We start from the raw sequence: 17743 nt of genomic DNA, 5'->3' as shown, positions 1-17743 counted from the left end.
TGTATAATTTGCATACAATGCATGAAGTGCTTGCATAGACATGCTGCATTTATATGACAAACCTTCAATGCATGGAGGGACATTTTTTAATGCTATGAAGACACTTTTTATTAAAGATATCAATGAGCTTAAAAGAGTGCAGAGAAAATGTACAAGGATGTTGCCAGGACTTGAGGACTTGAGTTATAGGGAAAGGTTGAATAGATTAGGACTTTATTCCCTGGAGCGCAGGACAATAAGGGGAGATCTTATAGAGGTATACTAAATTATGAGGGGTATAGATAGGGTGAATGCATATAGGCTTTTTCCCCTCAGGTTGAGTGAGACTAGAACTAGACATCATAGGTTTAGGGTGAAGGGTGAAACATTTAAGGGGAATCTGAGGGGGAACTACTTCACTCAGAAGGTGATGCGAGTGTGGAACTGACAGCAGAAGTGGTAGATGTGGGTTCGATTGTAACATTTAAGAGAGGTTTGGATAGGTACATGGATGGGAGGGGTTTGGAGGGATATGGTCCAGGTGCAGGTAGATGGGACTGGAAGGGCCTGTTTCTGTGCTGTAAAACTCTATGACTCTATGTTCATTGTACCATCAGTTGATTACATTCTCTTCCAATGTGTCAGCACAAACTCAATTTTCCTCCTTAATCAATGTACCTATGAGGCCTTTGTGAGGCTGTTACACAGGGCCCATCCCTTCAGTTTACAGTAGTAACAGATTCCTAAATGCCAACATTAACAATGATGTCCACATGTTGTAAACAAATAAATTTAAAAGAAAATTCGCTTGAGGATGTGTTGGTCTCCCATTGGTGTAAGAAAGGAGAATTCTCTTGGAATTTCCAGACTTTCATGTTTCAGTAATGTATAATCACTTTGTTGCAATTTAATGTAGTAGTAGAAACACATCCTTTTTTAATAAAACTTAATTTAGAATAAAACATAATTGGACCTTCCTCCTGTCCCCTGGCCTGGCTCCAGATTAGGTAGCACACACCCCAAAGTGCAAAACCAACATTCCTCTCCACTCTCAGTCCTGATGCAGGGTTTTGACCCGAAGCGTCGACAATTCCTTTCCTCCCACAGGTGCTGCTCGACCCGCTGAGTTCCTCCAGCAGATTGTTAGTTGCTGTGAGTATGGTAAACAGTGAAGGGAACAACAACAGACTGCAAAAGGACATAGACCAGCAGAAAATGACAGATGGAGGATAATACAAGAAAGCTATGAAACATAATATCATAGAAAACAGGAGGAGAAGTAGGCCATTTGGCCCTTTGAGCCTGTTCTGCCATTCAGTGTGATCATAGCTGTTCTGGGACCCCTGCTCTTTGTGAATTTTATAAATGAGTTGGATGAGGATGTAGAAGGGTGGGTTAGTAAGTTTGCTGATGATACAAAGGTTGGTGGTGTTGTGGATAGTGTAGAAGGTTGCTGTAGATTACAACAGGATATTGATATAATGCAGACCTGGGCTGAAAAGTGGCAGATGGAGTTCAACCCGGGAAAAAGTGTGAAGTGATACACTTTGGGAGATCGAATTTGAAGGCAGAGTGCAAGGTTAATGGCAGAAATCTTAGCAGTGTGGAGGAATAGAGGGGCCACACTTGGAGTATTGTGTTCAGTTCTGGTCATTATAGGAAGGATGTAGAAGCTTTAGAGAGGGTGCAGAGGAGATTTGCCAGGATGCTGCTGGGATTGGGAACATGTCTTATGAGGATAGGTTGAGTGAGCTAGGGCTTTTCTCTTTGGAGAGAAGGAGGATGAGAGGTGACTTGATAGAGGTGTACAAGATGATCAGAGGCATAGATCGAGTGGACACTCAGAGACCTTTTCCCAGGGCGAAAATGGCTAACACGAGGGGGCTTAATTTTAAGGTGATTGGAGGAAGGTATGGGGAGATGTCAGACGTAAGTTTTTTACACAGAGAGTGGTGGGTGCATGGAACGCACTGCCTGCAGAGGTTGTGGGGGCAGATATATTAGGGACATTTAAACAATTCTTAGATAGCCAAATGAATGACAGAGAAATGGGGGGCTATGTGGGAGGGAAGGGTTAGATAGATCTTAGAGCAGGATAAAATGTCAGCACAACATCGTGGGCCGAAGGGCCTGTACTGTGCTGTAGTGTTCTATGTTCTGTGGCTGATCATCCACATTTAGTACCCTGTCCAACCCTTCTCCCCATATCTCTTGATCCCACTAGCCCCAAGTGCAATATATTTAATGACTTGGCTTCAACTGCTTTCTGTGGCAGAGAATTCCACAGGCTTACCAGTACCTGGGAGAAGAAAGTTCTTCTCATCTTAACCTTAAGTGGCTTACCCCACTCTCCTTGGACTGTGACCCCCGATCCTAGACTCCCCAGCCATCAGGAACATTCTTCCTGCATCTACGGTATGTCTAGGCCTGTCTGAAGTTTGTCGATTTCTGTGCGATCTCATTCTCCTAAAATCTAGCAAATATAAGTCTAATTGACCCAATCTCTCTTCAGACGTGAGTCTTGCCATCTTAACAATTAGTGTGGTGAATCATCACTGAACTCCCTCCATAGCAAAAATATTCTTACTCAGTTCAGGAGACCAAAACTGCACTCAATGCTCAAAATGCAGCCTTAATATGGCATGTGAAACAATACATTTTGCCAGAAAGAACAAGGTTCCACAATGCAGACTAAATGACACAGTTATAAAGGATGTGAAAGAGGAATAGTGAAAAGGAACTAGCTAGAAACAAGCTGTGGAGCAGTGGCCTCAGGGGTCTCAGAGTTGGTTCGTCTGTAAAATAAGGTGTTTGCTTCCAACTGCCCAGCACCTGAGGTCTGTTCAGATCCTTCAGTTTAAATGGATAGGGGAAAAGGCATAAAGCCCTCTTCTTCTGGCTGTCACTGTCAATCATCACCCGCTTAAGAAGAGGGAGTAGGATGCATTCATTTGAAGTCACTGTAAACGCTCCAGCAGACCCAAGCATTGTCCTTCCATAATTCTTGGGTAATACAAAGGAGAAAGAGACATGACAGCACAGAAAATTGGTTTGTAGTTTACTTCACATAGTAGAGTTTCAAAATGGCCATGTAAGAGAGGTATACTTGTTAAATAAGTTAACATAGAATGGTAGCTGTTGCAAGTCTGTAATACCTGCAGAGTAACATATTTCCCAGACAGTAAGCATAAAGTTCAAGCAAAGTAATATAATTTAAACTTTCAAATGTTATACATTCTTGAAGCATTCTACCCATTGTGGTTTAATTTCTGTATTTTTTTTGTTGGTAGGAATCATCTTGAGAAATGGCACTGAGCTGCAATCTGTTTTTATGATGAACTGAAATACTGTTGTTACATGTGATCCAAACTGAAACAAAACTTAACTATGTGAATCGAACAGCACATAGGTATTTGTTTTACTACGTTAGTTTAACATGCATTATATTGACTTAGGATAATGTAACCACCAACTCCTGAAACAAATTTGTGAGTCCTTCACAGTCTAGATAGAAAATACAAGTGGGGATAAAACTGAAAATAAGTCTCAATGTGGAATTTGACATTTCTGAGGTTTGATGACATCAGGCAACCAGTGCTTGCCCTTCTTAATCTGTTGCACTCAAAATGACAGTCTGAGTAATGTAAGTTATGAAATTGTGTGTATTCAATTATTTAACAAACATAGCATACACACTATTAAGAAGGACAATACTGAATTAGTCTTATGAATTGCTTCCAAATATATGAAGTTATTTTGTGTTTCTTATTCCCAAGTAAAAGGTTAAGGTCAGACTTAAGTTGGAGGCTGACTTCAATTGTGTGAGACAGGACCTGGCAAAAGTAGAGTGGGGACCACAGCGAGAGGGAAAAACAACATCTGATAAGCGGGAGGCATTGAAAAGCAAAGTTGGTAATTGATTCATTACTGTCACATGTACCAAAGTACAGTGAAAAACTTTGTTTTGCATGCCATCCATGCAGGTCATTTCACAACATCAGTACATTGAGGTAGTGCAAGGGAAAAGCAATAACGGAATGCAGAATATAGTGTTACAGTTACAGAGAAAGTGCAGTGCAGGCAGACAATAAGATGCAAGGCCATGACGAGGTAGATTGTGAGGTCAAGAGTCCATCTTATCGTACAAGATCTTATAACAGTGGGATAGAAGCTGTCCTTGAGCCTGGTGGTATGTGCTTTCAGGCTTTTGTATCTTCAGCCCGATGGGAGGGGGGAGAAGAGAGACTGTCTGGGGTGGGAGGGGTCTTTGATGATGTTGCTGCTTTTCTGAGGCAGTGAGAAGTGTAGACAAGGGGAGGCTAGTTTGCATGATGTGCTGAGCTGTGTCCACAACTCTCTAAAGTTTCTTGCAGTCTTGGGCACAGCAGTTGCCATGCCAAGCCATGATGCATCTGGATAGGATGCTTTCTATGGTGCATCTGTAAAAATTAGTGAGGGTTAGCAGGGACATGTTGAATTTCCTTGGCCTTCTGAGGAAACAGAGGCACTGATACACTTTCTTGGCCATGGTGTCTATGTGGTTGTACCAGGACAAGCTATTGGTAATGCTTACACCTAAGAACTTGAAGCTCTCAACCATCTCCACCTCAGCATCATTGATGTAAACAAGAGTGTGAGCTCTGCCCACTTCCTGAAGTCAAGGTCTCTTGTTTTGCTGACATTGAGGGAAAGGTTGTTGTCATGTCACCATGCTGCCAGGCTCTCTACCTCCTTCCTGTACTTTGACTCATTGTCATTTGAGATTCAGCCCACTACAGTGATGTCATCTGCAAACTTGTAGATTGAGTTAGAGCAGAATCTGGCCACACAGTCGTGAGTGTATAGGGAGCTGAGGACACAACCTTGTGGGGCATCAGTGTTGAGGATAATTGTGGTGGGGGTGTTGCTGCCTATCCTCAGTGATTGCGGTCTGTTGGAAGTCAAGGATCCAGTTGCAATGGGAGGTGTTGAGTCCTAGGTCTAGGAGTTTGGAGATGAGTTTGCTTGGATTTATGATGTTGAAAATAGTAAGCGTTCAGAGTCAGCATGTCTCTATAAGGGCAAGAAGGAAAGATGGTAAGATTAGGGAAGTTTGGTTAACAAAGGAAATTGAGGGTTTGGTCAGGAAAAGGAAGGAAGCATATGTCAGGTATAGGAAATTGATATCAAGTGAGCCCTTTGGGATAAGCCAGGAAACTACAGGCTGGTGGGCTAGCAGCACGGAAACTACAAGAAAAGAATTCTTAGGGATAGGATTTATGATCACTTGGAAAGGCAGAGACTGATAGGGGGAGTCAGTGCATGGGAAATCCTGCCTCGTAAATTGGAGTTTTATAGACATAGAACACTACAGCACAGTACAGGCCAATCGGCCCACGATGTTGTGCCAACATTTTTTTGACGAGGTTCCTAAGAAAATTGATGAAGACAAGGCAGTAGGCATGGCATACATAGACCTTAGCAAGGCTTTTGATACTGTAGGCTGCTCCAGAAAGTTAGGGCACATGGAATCCAAGGTGCTTTGGCAAAGTGGATCCAAAATTGGCTATAACAAGTGGTGTACAGCAAGAATTGGTGCTGGGACCTTTGTTGTTTGTGACGTATATAAATTACTTGGATGTGAATGTCTGTGGTCTGATTAGTAAGTTTGCTGATGACATGAAGTTGTAGATAGCAAGAATGGTTGCCTAAGGATACAGTGGGATATCAATCAGCTGGAAAGTTGGGCAGAGTGGTGGCAGAGGGAATTTAATCTAGACAAGTGTGAGATAATGCATTTTGGGTCACCTAATACAAGCTGGATATATATAGTAAACAGCAGGGACCTTACAAGCTCTGATGTTCAGAAGGACCTTGGGGTGCATTTATAGCTCCCTGAAAATGCTGATGTGGGTGGATAGAGGAGGGAAGAAGGCTTTTATGTTCCTTGCCTTCATAGTTGGGACATTGTGTTGTAGCTACATAAGACATTGGTTAGGCCACACTTGGAATATTGTGTCCAGTTCTGATCAGCACACTATAGAAAGGATGTGGAAGTGCTGGAAAGAGTGCAGAAGGGGTTCACTGGGATGTTGCCTGGAATGGGTGCCTTTAGTTGGATAGGCTAGGATTGTTCTCACTGGAGCACAAGACGATGAGAGGTGACCTAATGGAAGTTAGTCATATTCTTATTCCAAGGGTAGGGTAGTCTAAAACCAGTGGATATAGTCTTAATGTGAGGGGGGAAATAGTTAAAGAAAATCTGAGGGGCAGGTTTTTCACACAGAAGTGGTGGGTATGTGGAACAAACTGCCAGAGGAGGTGGTGGCGGCATCAACAATCATAGCGTTTAAAAAGCATTTGAGCCGGTACACGGATGGGAAGGAGATAGAGGGATATGGGCCAAAGTGCAAGAAAATGGGAAAATGTCCATATATCTTCATTCTGTTAGTAGGATTGGCATGTAGGGTGGGGTGGGGGGGGGGAATCAGGTGAAGATATAAGATGGAATGACTATGACTACAAGAGTAAATGGTGTTTGTGATGATGAACAAGAAAGAGGATAGAACTCATGACTGGGGAGATGAGCTAGTGTCAAACCCTCTTTAACTTTTCTGTTTCTCCTTCTCCTGTAAGATATTCCTTAGAAGTTACCTCTTGGACTAAGGTTTTAGTCCATATTAATCTCTCTGTTGTTGGCTTAGAGCCAATTTGTGCCTTGCTGCGGTTCCATGATGTAGTTTGAGATGTGTATTAAAGATGCTATACAAATGCAATTCATTGTTAAATATTTCATTTCCTGTATTAAAAGAAGGATCAATGTTGGACAACCAGTCCAACAACAGAGGCAATAGAGTGAGTCAAGGTAGTCAGGTAAATCTGTGTGTCTCAGGGCATTGAGCTTTTAAAACATTTTTTTTATGGAATGTGGGCATTACTGGCAAAGCCAGCATTTATTGCCCATCCATAAGTACCCTTGAGAAGGCAGTGGTGAGCCACCATTTTGAATTGCTACAATCCTACTGGTGAAGGCACTTTTACAGTGCTATTGGACAGCCAACATCTGCATTTAGATCCAACAGCAATGAAGAAATGGTGACATATTTCCAAGTCAGTACGGTGTGTGACTTAGAGGGAATCCTGCAGCTGATGGTGTTCCGATGCACCTGCTGCCCTTGTCCTGGATTATGTCAAAGTTCCTGAGCAACACACAAAAAGCTGGAGGAACTCTGCGGGTCGGGCAGCATCTATGGAGGGAAATGGACAGTTGATGTTTCGGGCTGAGACCCTTTCTCAGGACTGGAAAGAGGGGAGACATCCAATTATAAAAGGGCAGGGGGAGGGGTGGAGTCAGAGCTGGTGGATGATGGGTGAATCCAGGTGAAGTGGGGGGGGGAAGATAGGCAGGTGGGGGGGGTGAGTGGGAATGATGTAAGAAGCTGGGAGGTGATAGGTGGAAGTGACAAGGGGCTGAAGAAGATGGAATCTGATAGGAGAGGTCAGTGGACCAGCGTGCCTATCACTGTCCCCCCCCCCAGCTGGATTGACCTATCACCCATCAGCTCTTGCTCCACCCCCTACCCCCACCCTTTTATACTGGCTATCTCCCCTCTTTCTCTCCAGTCCTGATGAAGGGGGCTGCCCCAAAACGTCGGCTGTCCATTTCCCTCCACAGATGCTGCCTGACCCACTGAGTTCCTCCAGCATTTTGTGTGTTGCACCAGATTCCAGCATCTGCAGTGTCTCCTTGTGTCAAATTTCTTGAGTGTCTTTGGAGTCGCACTCATCCAGGCAAGCAAGAATTCCATCATTTCTGACTTGACTTGTAAGTGATGAAAGAGAGTTGGGGAGGAGGTAGGGCGAAGAGTGAACCGAATGCCTAGGAGTTAAATTTCTCATCGATGATGACTCTAGGAGGCTTGATGGTTGTGAACTCCTCGATGGTAAGGGTAGGTGGTTAGATACTTTCCCACTGGAGACAGCCATTGCCCAGCACTTTTAGGGCAAGAATTTTACTTGCCTTTTATCAACTAATGCCTGAATATTGTCTGGGTCTTGCTATGTACGTACATAGATTGCTTCCTTTTATGAGGAGCTGCAAATGGAATTGAATATTGTGCAATCATCAGTGAATAACCCCACTTCTGACCTTACCATGGAGGGAAGGTCACTGAAGAAGAAGCTGAAAGTAATTGGACCAAGGATAAGATTTCTTTATTAGTCACATGTACATCAAAACACACAGTGAAATGCATCTTTTGCGTAGAGTGTGCTGGGAGCAGCCCGCAAGGGTCGCCACGCTTCCAGCACCAACATAGCACGCCCGCAACTTCCTAACCCGTATGTCTTTGGAATGTGGGAGGAAACCGGAGCACCCGGAGGAAACCCACACAGACACGGGGAGAACGTACAAACTCCTTACAGACAGTGGCGGGAATTGAACCCAGGTCACTGGCGCTGTAATAGCGTTACACTAACCGCTAGACTACCATGCCTGACACTGCCCTAAGGGTGATACCAATGCAGTGGTATCCAGGCCTGGGTACAATGCCCTCCAATAACCATACCCTTTGTGTGAGGTACAACTTCAGCCATTTCCCTTTAATGCCCAATGACTTCAATGTTACCAGGGCTCTTTGTTGCCACACTCTGTCAAGTGCTAATGTTAACGTCCCTGCTACTCTTCTTGTGGGAACAGGGACTTTGAGAACTTATATAACGCTGCAAATGTACTTACGTTCAGGGAACACGGTAAACATAGGCATTGCCGTTATACTATCACTTACCCCCTCCCCCGAACCCTCCTCGCACTATAAGGATGTATTATATTACAGTGGATCATTGCCATGTTTGGTAGGACCTCTGGAGCGTCGCAACAACATTAGGATTATTGGCCTGTGTTGGTTAGCTCTGTCCAGACCTGACAGTAAAGGTGGAATGAATACATTTGGGGGGGGGGGGGGGAGAGGGGGTGGAAAGTTTAGGAAAACCATCCGCTGCATTAAAAGTGCTGATGCTCGATTACTCCTGCATTATTCACTCAGGTCACCAGTTCCAAACAATGGTGTCAAGTGAGAGAGCCCTCGGCTGTCTGCGACACACGCGTTAGAGGACACACAGAGCACATTCATACAACCTCGCTGCCACAATCGGCGGCTTTTTTTTCTATCTCCCCCCCCCCCATCCCCCCCCCCCATCCTTCCAAATGACCGGATTGCTGATGAAATCTCCCTCTCGTGTTATTTACGTAATCGATCAGCATCACTCTTTTCTCTGCCTGTTTAATTGAGACCCCAGTTCGCAGCAGGATTCGCCACGTCTGACCCGTGAGTAGATCTCACGGCCGCTCGCATTGTATGTTTTGCGTTCTGCGAAAGGATTTAAACCTAATTTTTTTCTCTCTCTCTGTCTGGTGAGCTTCACTGACGTCAGGACTCGGAAGCCTGTGACTGGACCTGGGTTTGTGTGGATAGATATAAATATAATCTCTGTCCGGTGCGCAGTGACCGCCGAGGGCGCCGGACGCGGGCAGCGGCAACTGTCATTTGGTCGGTCAGCAAGAAGCGCTCGGAGCACGACAGGGCGGCTAAAGTTCACCGTCTCCAGACCCCGGCTGCCCGGTTCAGCTGACCCACTAGTTTCTTTGTTATTTTGGTCGGAAAGAACTATGAATAAATCGCGCCGTTTGCTTCCCGCTTTCGATCAGCTGCCCACAGAATAATAAGCATGTAAGTTGTAGGCGCAGATTTGCAGATGGTCGGTGTTTATTTTTTTATGTGTGTGTGTGTTGGTTCAGCCGCGATCGATGCAAAAAGTCAGGCTGGGGTGGCTCGCTCTGGGGAAACGGCGGCACAAAAGCCCCCGCCGGTTGCCCGCCGCGCACTGCACGGCTGATGTTGATCCCACTGACTCGCTATAAACCTCTCGCCTGTTCAGGTCGGTTCGTATTGTGGCTCTGGGGAACGAGAAAGGGGGCTTTGAAGAAAGTCTGCAGGAGCCGGATCTGATCACCACCTATTTCGGCAGACATGCGATTATTCGGCACATCGAAGAGAGGCGGCTGTTGGGCTTTGCCACTCATATCACCTTCCCTGCCTTCGTCGAGTACCAAGCGTACGTCTTCGGCAGGGTGAGGGTGCTGATTCACGACTGCCCGAGCTGGGTAAGCGAGCAACAAGTTACCGAACGGGACCACCTCTAACCCAGGAGCGCCGTGTAACGAGTGTGCAGCCCCCGTCCGATTGAATCATTTCTGGTCACTGTTATGTTTGTTCTTCATCAGGAGACAAACTTCGCGTGGGTTTAACATCTGAACATTTTGTTAACCGACAACAGACTGGCTTGCTTTCCCTCTCTTTTTACAGCCAGGCTGGGGTGTTGGTTAATAAAATGTTCAGATGTTAAACCCACGCGAAGTTTGTCTCTTGATGAAGAACAAACATAATAGTCACCCCCTCCCTCCACATCCCACCCAACCGCTAAACTATCCCCCACTCCCCTTTTATTCTGCGATAGGAGGTCCACCTGACCATTCACTTACTGAGGGCGAGCAGTTTTAAAGTTTGCACTTCCAAAATGTGATTTTATTAGAGGCTCGTTAACGGCAGATATTCTGTCGTTGCCTTATTTTTGAAACATTTGTTTGACATTATTTCTCCAGCGGTGCTACTTATCAATCAATTCGTATCTCGCAAATACCAAAGTCTTGTGTTCCCTTTGCGGTCAAGACATCACAAGTGTCAAAGCAACAAGAGATAAACGGGAGCTGGTTTCCCCCACTGTTCCACTCCCCTCCTGTCCTTCATTAACATCTTTTACCCCAGTGTTACTTTGGTGCATATTCCTTGAGTCTCCTAATATCTAAAAAGACTATGAAATCTCTATCCTGAATATACTTTTGCCTCTGAGTGTCCACAGCCCTCTTAGGTAGAGAATTCAAAAGGTTCACTACCTTTTGAGTGGAAAAAAAATTCTGCTAATCTCAGACTGAAAGGCTGACTCCTTATTTTCCTCTGTAGACACCACAGCCCAGAGGAGTCATCAACTCTGTATCTGCCCAGCCAAGCCCCTTAAGAACTTTGATAATATTTTAATGAGATCACCTTTCGTTCTTCCAAATTCTTGAGAGTAAAGCCACAGTCTGCTTGATTTCACCTTATTCTAGCATAAATCATAAAATGACCTGGTTTTTTTTAAAGGGAAAGAAAAACAGTTATTTTCTACCTTTTCTGGTTTTTCCTCAAGGTTTTAAAAAAAGGCATTTTTAAAGAACTCTTAAACTTCCCTTAACAATCAGTCATCGGCTGACTTCAGGAGATGCCTTTTTACAGTACTCTGCCTACACTTCCTAACAGGTCATTGTACAGTGACGTTAAAGGATTAGGCCACTTCTTTTAAAGATAAGTAGCACAAACATGCTTCAGATTTTAAGCTACCTGTGAACAACGCCATGGAAAATAAACTTTTGCTATTACAATACATAGTCATAACTCACGTCTTTAGAAGAACAAGATTTTGCTTCTGGAAATGTGTTAAGGGAGAAAGAAATTAGTTGTCAGAGATTGAAGTGCAATTAAAGTATTTTCAAATTATCATCCACAATTTATTTAAAGTTCATAAAAATAAAAATATTGGTCTTGGCTACAATGCTATAAAAGGTAATGAAAATAAGTTTTCTCTTATCTATATTCTTGTTATATTTTTAAATGTCCAGGGGAAGAAATTGTGCATTCCATATTTCAGTAACTATAGTACAGATAGTGCTGCTTAATATCCACATCACTTTTCTTGGGTAGTAAGTATTTAGAAGTAAATCAATCAGAATGTACTGTACTGTTTTGGGAACTGCTTGGGCATCTATTTTTAGCCCGTGTAAATGAAGTGTAAGTTTCATGTAACAAACAACAGGATCATAACAGTAATTGAGCAAGTGTGTATCCAATTAACATAGCTAAGAGTGACAGTGTTTATTCTTTCTACCAGAAGGGAAGAGTACAAATGTTAAAGGCACTGTATGAATGGAATATTGCTTTTTTGATGCATTAAGGCTTGGCAGTTAGTACACAGGTGCATATCAGCTCTGATAAATGAGAACTCAGGTTGATGAGCAGCACAGAATTCTGATCACAAGACCTTCCTTGGCAACAGCTGAGTATGGCACTTAGGAATTACATGGGAAAAGCTTTACCTCATGGAAGCAACAGAAAAATGCAACATTTTAAAGGAAAAAAAAATTGAAAGCTAAAAACACCCAAGTGAAATATGTCGATTAAGATATCAAATGGGACACAATGTCAAAAATTAGGCAGATGATAGCACCCTTCCATTGTGTCAAATGGATATTGACTTTTGTTATAATATAGAAAAATAAGTAAGAGTTGAAGGAAATACTTTGAATAAACCCTGTCTTAGGGTGTTTAGTTTTTCTATTATAGCAGTAAAGAATATTTGCAATGAGAAATTTTCATTTAAATATCCTTAACTCTTTCAAGTTTCAGAACTGTTAACACAAAAAGAAGGACTCCCCGAGATTCATTATAGTTGCTTCAAAGGGACAAAATTAAATACCTTTGGAAATTTTGAATCTATCTTCAGCTGCTTTAAACTGCAAAATTGATGATAAGGGTTATATAAAATGGGCCTTTCATTCTATCAAAATTGCTCTCACAAATAATAATATTTGGCTTCTTGGACCATTATTTGTATAATTTCTAAGCCAGAAAGAGATTTCTTCAAAATAGCTTGCAATAGTATGTGCAAGTATGATTCCATTTCATTTCATTTTAGTTTAACAATCAAAAATGATTTTGCTAAATGACAGAAATTTTGGGCATCTTGTTTAGACCAGGTAAACATTTCAACACTTTTGGTTTGTTCTCAAGATATGGGTTACATTGGAAAGGCATGTTCATAGCCCGTGTCCAGTGACTCCATGGAGATGGTGAAAGGCCCTTCTTGTTGGAACCCTTATCATGTCAGATCCATTAGGAGTCACCTACTTACTATTGGAGTAATATGGAATGCAGCCCAGTCTAATAGAGTGGGTTGTCCCTGAGCAACAATTATCAACCTGTTGGCTTTCAATGACGATCCACCATGGTTATTCTTTTGCAGTGCCCACCTCTAAGTAATACAATTCTATTCATGTGTTCTGATGGGATTTAGTTGCGAATCCACCCTCCAAACTATTACTTCAGCAAATACTTTCAGCTCACTAATGCTATCTTAATGTTAAAATTTTGACTCCAGACAGCCTAAGTATCAGATGCCAGGATTCTGGAAAATAAACCATCCATATTAAATGATATGTACTGTATACACTAGATGCATTGTGTACATTAGACCTGATGTCATTGAATAATGAAAGTTAGAGAGCAGGTCAGGATGTCAATAGAAATGTGAAGATGGATAAAAATGCCTAGTTTTACAAGAATTGAATATTGTTGGTATTGGTTTATTATTGTCACTTGTACCGAGGTACAGTGAAAAACTTGTCTTACAAACTGATCGTACAAGTCAATTCATTACACAGTGCAGTTACATTGAGTCAGCACAGAGTGCATTGGTGTAGTACAGGTAAAAACAATAACAGTACAGAGTAAGGTGTCACAGCTACAGAGAAAGTGCAGTGCAATAATGTGCTAGGTCACAACGAGGTAGATCGTGAGGTCATAGTCCATCTCATTGTATAAGGGAACTGTTCAATAGTCTTATCACAGTGGGGTAGAAGCTGTCCTTAAGTCTGGTGGTACCTGCCCTCAGGCACCTGTATCTTCTACCCGATAGAAGAGGAGAGAAGGGAGAATATCCCGGTTGGGTGGGGTCTTTGATTATGCTGGCTGCTTCGCCAAGACAACGAGAGGTAAAGACAGAGTCCAAGGAGGTGACGCTGGTGTCTGTAATGCGCTGGGCTGTGTCCACAACTCTCTGCAGTTTCTTGTGGTCCTGGGCAGAGCAGTTGCTGATAGATAGCAGTTGCTGATAGCGGATGCTGATAGCATCCAGATAGGATGCTTTCTATGGTGCATCTGTAAAAGTTAGTGATAGTCAAAGGGGACAAACCAAATTTCTTAGCCTCCTGAGGAAGTGGAGGCGCTGGTGAGCTTTCTTGGCCGTAGCTTCTACGTGATTTGACCAGGACAGGCTGTTGGTGATGTTTACTCCCAGGAACTTGAAGCTCTCAACCCTCTTGACCTCAGCACCATTGATGTAGACAGGTGCATGTACACCGCCCCCTTTCCTGAAGTCAATGACCAGCTCTTCTGTTGACATTGCGGGCAAGGTTGTTGTCATGACACCATTCCACTAAGCTCTCTATCTCCTTCCTGTACTCCGATTCATCGCTGTTTGAGATATGGCCTACAACGGTGGTATCATCTGCAATTAATGAAGAACTTTTTTGCCATGACTAAATTAGTTATGAGAGTGTATTTAGTATGTGGTGTGTGGAGAAAGCTGCTTTGAAGGAACAAACATTTCATGTTCCATTCTTTTTACAATCACTTTCTCCCCAGTGCTTTAATGGGGATTAGACTGATTTAAACCACCTCATTTGTAACCTAATCTTTCTTTTGCTAGCTTTTATCTTCTACCAAAAGTATTTTCTATCAATTAACTGTATGTTCTCAAGTAGGAGAACTTCACATTTACAAAAAAAACACAAGATAAGATCCCATTGACATTGGAAATTGGAGATAGTTTTATTATTGCATTATAATAGTTACTCTACAAATCACTGGAAAATTACAATGTAACTGAACATAGGTGTTCCATGAAGTGATTATCCAATCTGTGTTGAAGTGCGAGTAGTTGTTGATTGTTGTTGAATGATCAGAAGGGAGTTAACAGAAGGAATTGAAGCGATAGTCAGCACAGACTCAGTGGGCTGAAGGGCCTGTTACTGCACTGTGTGATTCTGTGACTCCATGATGAATCAAAGGGAGTTCAGAATCTCAAATCTGAGATTTTAAAATTGATCTGACAAGTGAGATGCAAGTAATCTAGACTAGAATTTACTTTTTTTTAAATAAACTGTTTTGAAAAAGATGTTATTTGAGAACTTCTTAATTAACCACACAATTCTCACAAGTGTATGTATTAAGTATCTAATCACAACTTGCATCTTTGACTTCCTGCTACAAAAGGTTTTGAGAAAGTTATTGTTTTACTAAATTAATGTTCTTCCACAATATGATACACCTAAACCATTAGGAGTCATTTAGCAAATGCCTTAAATAGTAAGCCATAGTGCTTCCAAGGGTTTTCCTTCATGAAACAATATCACATTGCTTTTTCAAATTCCATTTTTCGTTTGTGAATATTTTTGGCATGGCCTCAAATTACACATATACTTGCAGTTTTGGACCAATGGAAAGTAACTTTGGGAGTAGACATAAGTGTGATGGTATGGCTTGAAATCTGGTAGACGAGACCCCTCACCCATCTTAGCAGCTTTGCCCACTAGAATAAGACCACAGTTTTGCTGTGAAAACTATTTAATAGGTACAACAGAAGAATTTTATTAACTTTTACTATTGTATATTTTTAAGGTGAGGAAGTGTATGTTGTTGTTAGAATTTTCTAACAAAACAAGCAACAGAAGAAGAAATTTTGCTTCTGTTATCAGTGAAATACATGCAGGAACCATTTAATATTTTTTGCTGTGGGCCCACAGATTGCTGAGTCATCCCCAGTGCAGCTGGCACTGGGCATGACATGCATCATTAATTTTGCATGAATTCTCATCAGTAATGATCATGCAAAATGGATAATCGTGTTGGTTGTTTCATTGAGATCAAGAGGCTTTGATTCAGCTGCTGCACTGCAAAGTGAACCCCACAAATTTTACGTCAGGCCCTTACAATGAGGGATAATTATGATGTTTCAGTAATACAGGTGTAATTGACTTTTTGATGTTAGGGCAGTTTTAAAAAAAGCAATTGCTTTTGGTTGAGTATCCATAGGATGGAAGAGGAAGTATGTCAACTGTCTTGTTTAAAAACTGGCCAAACATTTATCACTGGTCAGGGTATTGTGTCTAGTAAAATCGCACCACTCTGTCTTCCACAAGATGAGTATGTAGAAATTAATTTTTTTTCCTGGTATATAATAGGTAAACAAATATTTCAAAAACACCTGTTTGTAGTATCTGTAGAATTTAAGTGCAGTCATTCCTTTTAACTGTCTTTAGCAGTTCAAAGCATTTGTGTAGATTTTTGGTAATCTTACCCTGAGTGCTTAATATAGCCAATGAGTCGGCCAATTCCAGCCAGTAATTTATTGAGTTTGCCTTGACCTTCTTAGAAAGCCTTGACCTGAAACAAGAAAGTCTAATTTTGACTAGGGAAGGTATTTGTTATTTATTTGCCTGAAGGTACATAAGATTTTTGGAACTCGTATATTGTGCCTTTCATGGATTGCTTATTTGACCATTTGCAATTAATCTTAGGATTACAACAAATGTCACATTCAAGATCTCTGTTATGTCATTATCTTTCAGAACATCTTCATTTTTGCCTGCAGAGAATTGGGGAAAGATTTGTACATATTTTGCTTTCAGTGATTTCCAAATTCCTGTTTGTCGTCAATTTATTCTTGGAGGATTGAGATTAGAATGTACTGCCAGTGACCTGGGTTCAATTCCCACCGCTGTCTATAAGGAGTTTGTACGTTCTCCCCGTGTCTGTGTGGGTTTCCTCCGGGTGCTCCGGTTTCCCCCACATTCCAAAAAGACGGACAGGTTAGGAGTTGTGGGCATACTATGTTGGCGCTGGAAGCATGGTGACACTTATGGGCTGCCCCCAGCACATTCTCAGTAACGAAAAAAGACAAATTTCTTTGTGTGTTTCAATATACATGTGACTAATAAATATCTTAATATTGCTGTTGGTAGACACTGTTTCTTACCAAGATCTGCCACCACATTTCTTTTGCTATTCTTACCCTCTGACTGATAGCACCAATGACAATAATTTCAAAATGTACAACAGAGGATTAAACTAAAAAGCAAATCAGATAATTTAACTTTGCCTGATTTCTTGTATCTATGTTCCAAATCAGATCTTCTACATTTATTCCTTTCTTACCCAAAATCATGTCTATTCCATTCTTTTCCTATTGAAATATAGACAAAGATCACTTAGTTTCAATGCATAGTACTGAAAATGGACTTACAACAGAGAGACAGATAATAATGAAATGTGAAAATTTTCTGCTCATTTTGTGCATGATTCTGACATGATTTTGAATCAGAAGTACATCAAACTTTGCTGTTTTCTTTGAAACACTCCTTTAGACTGCAGGGGAAATTGGAACATTTGTGGACAATCCCAGGACAACCAGTTTTTCACTGTGCAATACCTGACTAGCTCCTTACTAGGGAGCATATGCTTTTGTCCTTGGGACTCCAACCCTCCAACGAACTTCCTCTACTCCACTCACGATCTCAACCCTGATTGCTCTCCCCTTCAGATCTCTCCCCAAGATGACCCGTCTACCCAGTAGGTTCAGTAACCCACCAATCTCTGCCACTGCTGTCATACAGTCAGTCTAGTGGCCCTTTGATCTTCTGCTGTCTTCTCTGGATGGGTCTATGACCACTAGACATCTGCCCCTTGCTTGCCCTGCACCCAATCACCTCAGTTCCAAGTGGCACATTTTTGCTGTTGAAAATCTGCTGATGTTCACAGGCTCTCGGTTGAAATACTGGTAGATGGACTGCTGCTGCAACCATCTTACACACTCTGGGCAGGCAGTTAGCGTAACACTTTACAGAACCAGCGATCTG

General features: G+C 42.1%; 1 protein-coding gene across 4 annotated transcripts in view; it reads left to right on the top strand.

Annotated features, from left to right (window-relative positions):
- The first annotated feature begins 9309 nt into the window (after positions 1 to 9309).
- The window catches only part of rhobtb3 (Rho related BTB domain containing 3), a 72871-nt gene continuing 64437 nt past the window's right edge, over positions 9310 to 17743 (top strand). For all 4 annotated transcript variants that reach the window (XM_052020141.1, XM_052020145.1, XM_052020140.1 and 1 more), the window contains exons 1-2: positions 9310 to 9686; positions 9895 to 10120. In XM_052020141.1, coding sequence (XP_051876101.1) covers positions 9685 to 9686; positions 9895 to 10120 — 228 coding nt within the window. In that variant the 5' untranslated portion in view covers positions 9310 to 9684. The remainder of the gene's footprint in view (positions 9687 to 9894; positions 10121 to 17743) is intronic.

Source organism: Pristis pectinata, chromosome 7 (assembly GCF_009764475.1).
Source record: "Pristis pectinata isolate sPriPec2 chromosome 7, sPriPec2.1.pri, whole genome shotgun sequence".
Lineage (NCBI taxonomy): Eukaryota > Metazoa > Chordata > Chondrichthyes > Rhinopristiformes > Pristidae > Pristis > Pristis pectinata.
Note: the sequence above shows the minus strand (reverse complement) of the source record. Positions and strands in the feature narration are given on the sequence as shown.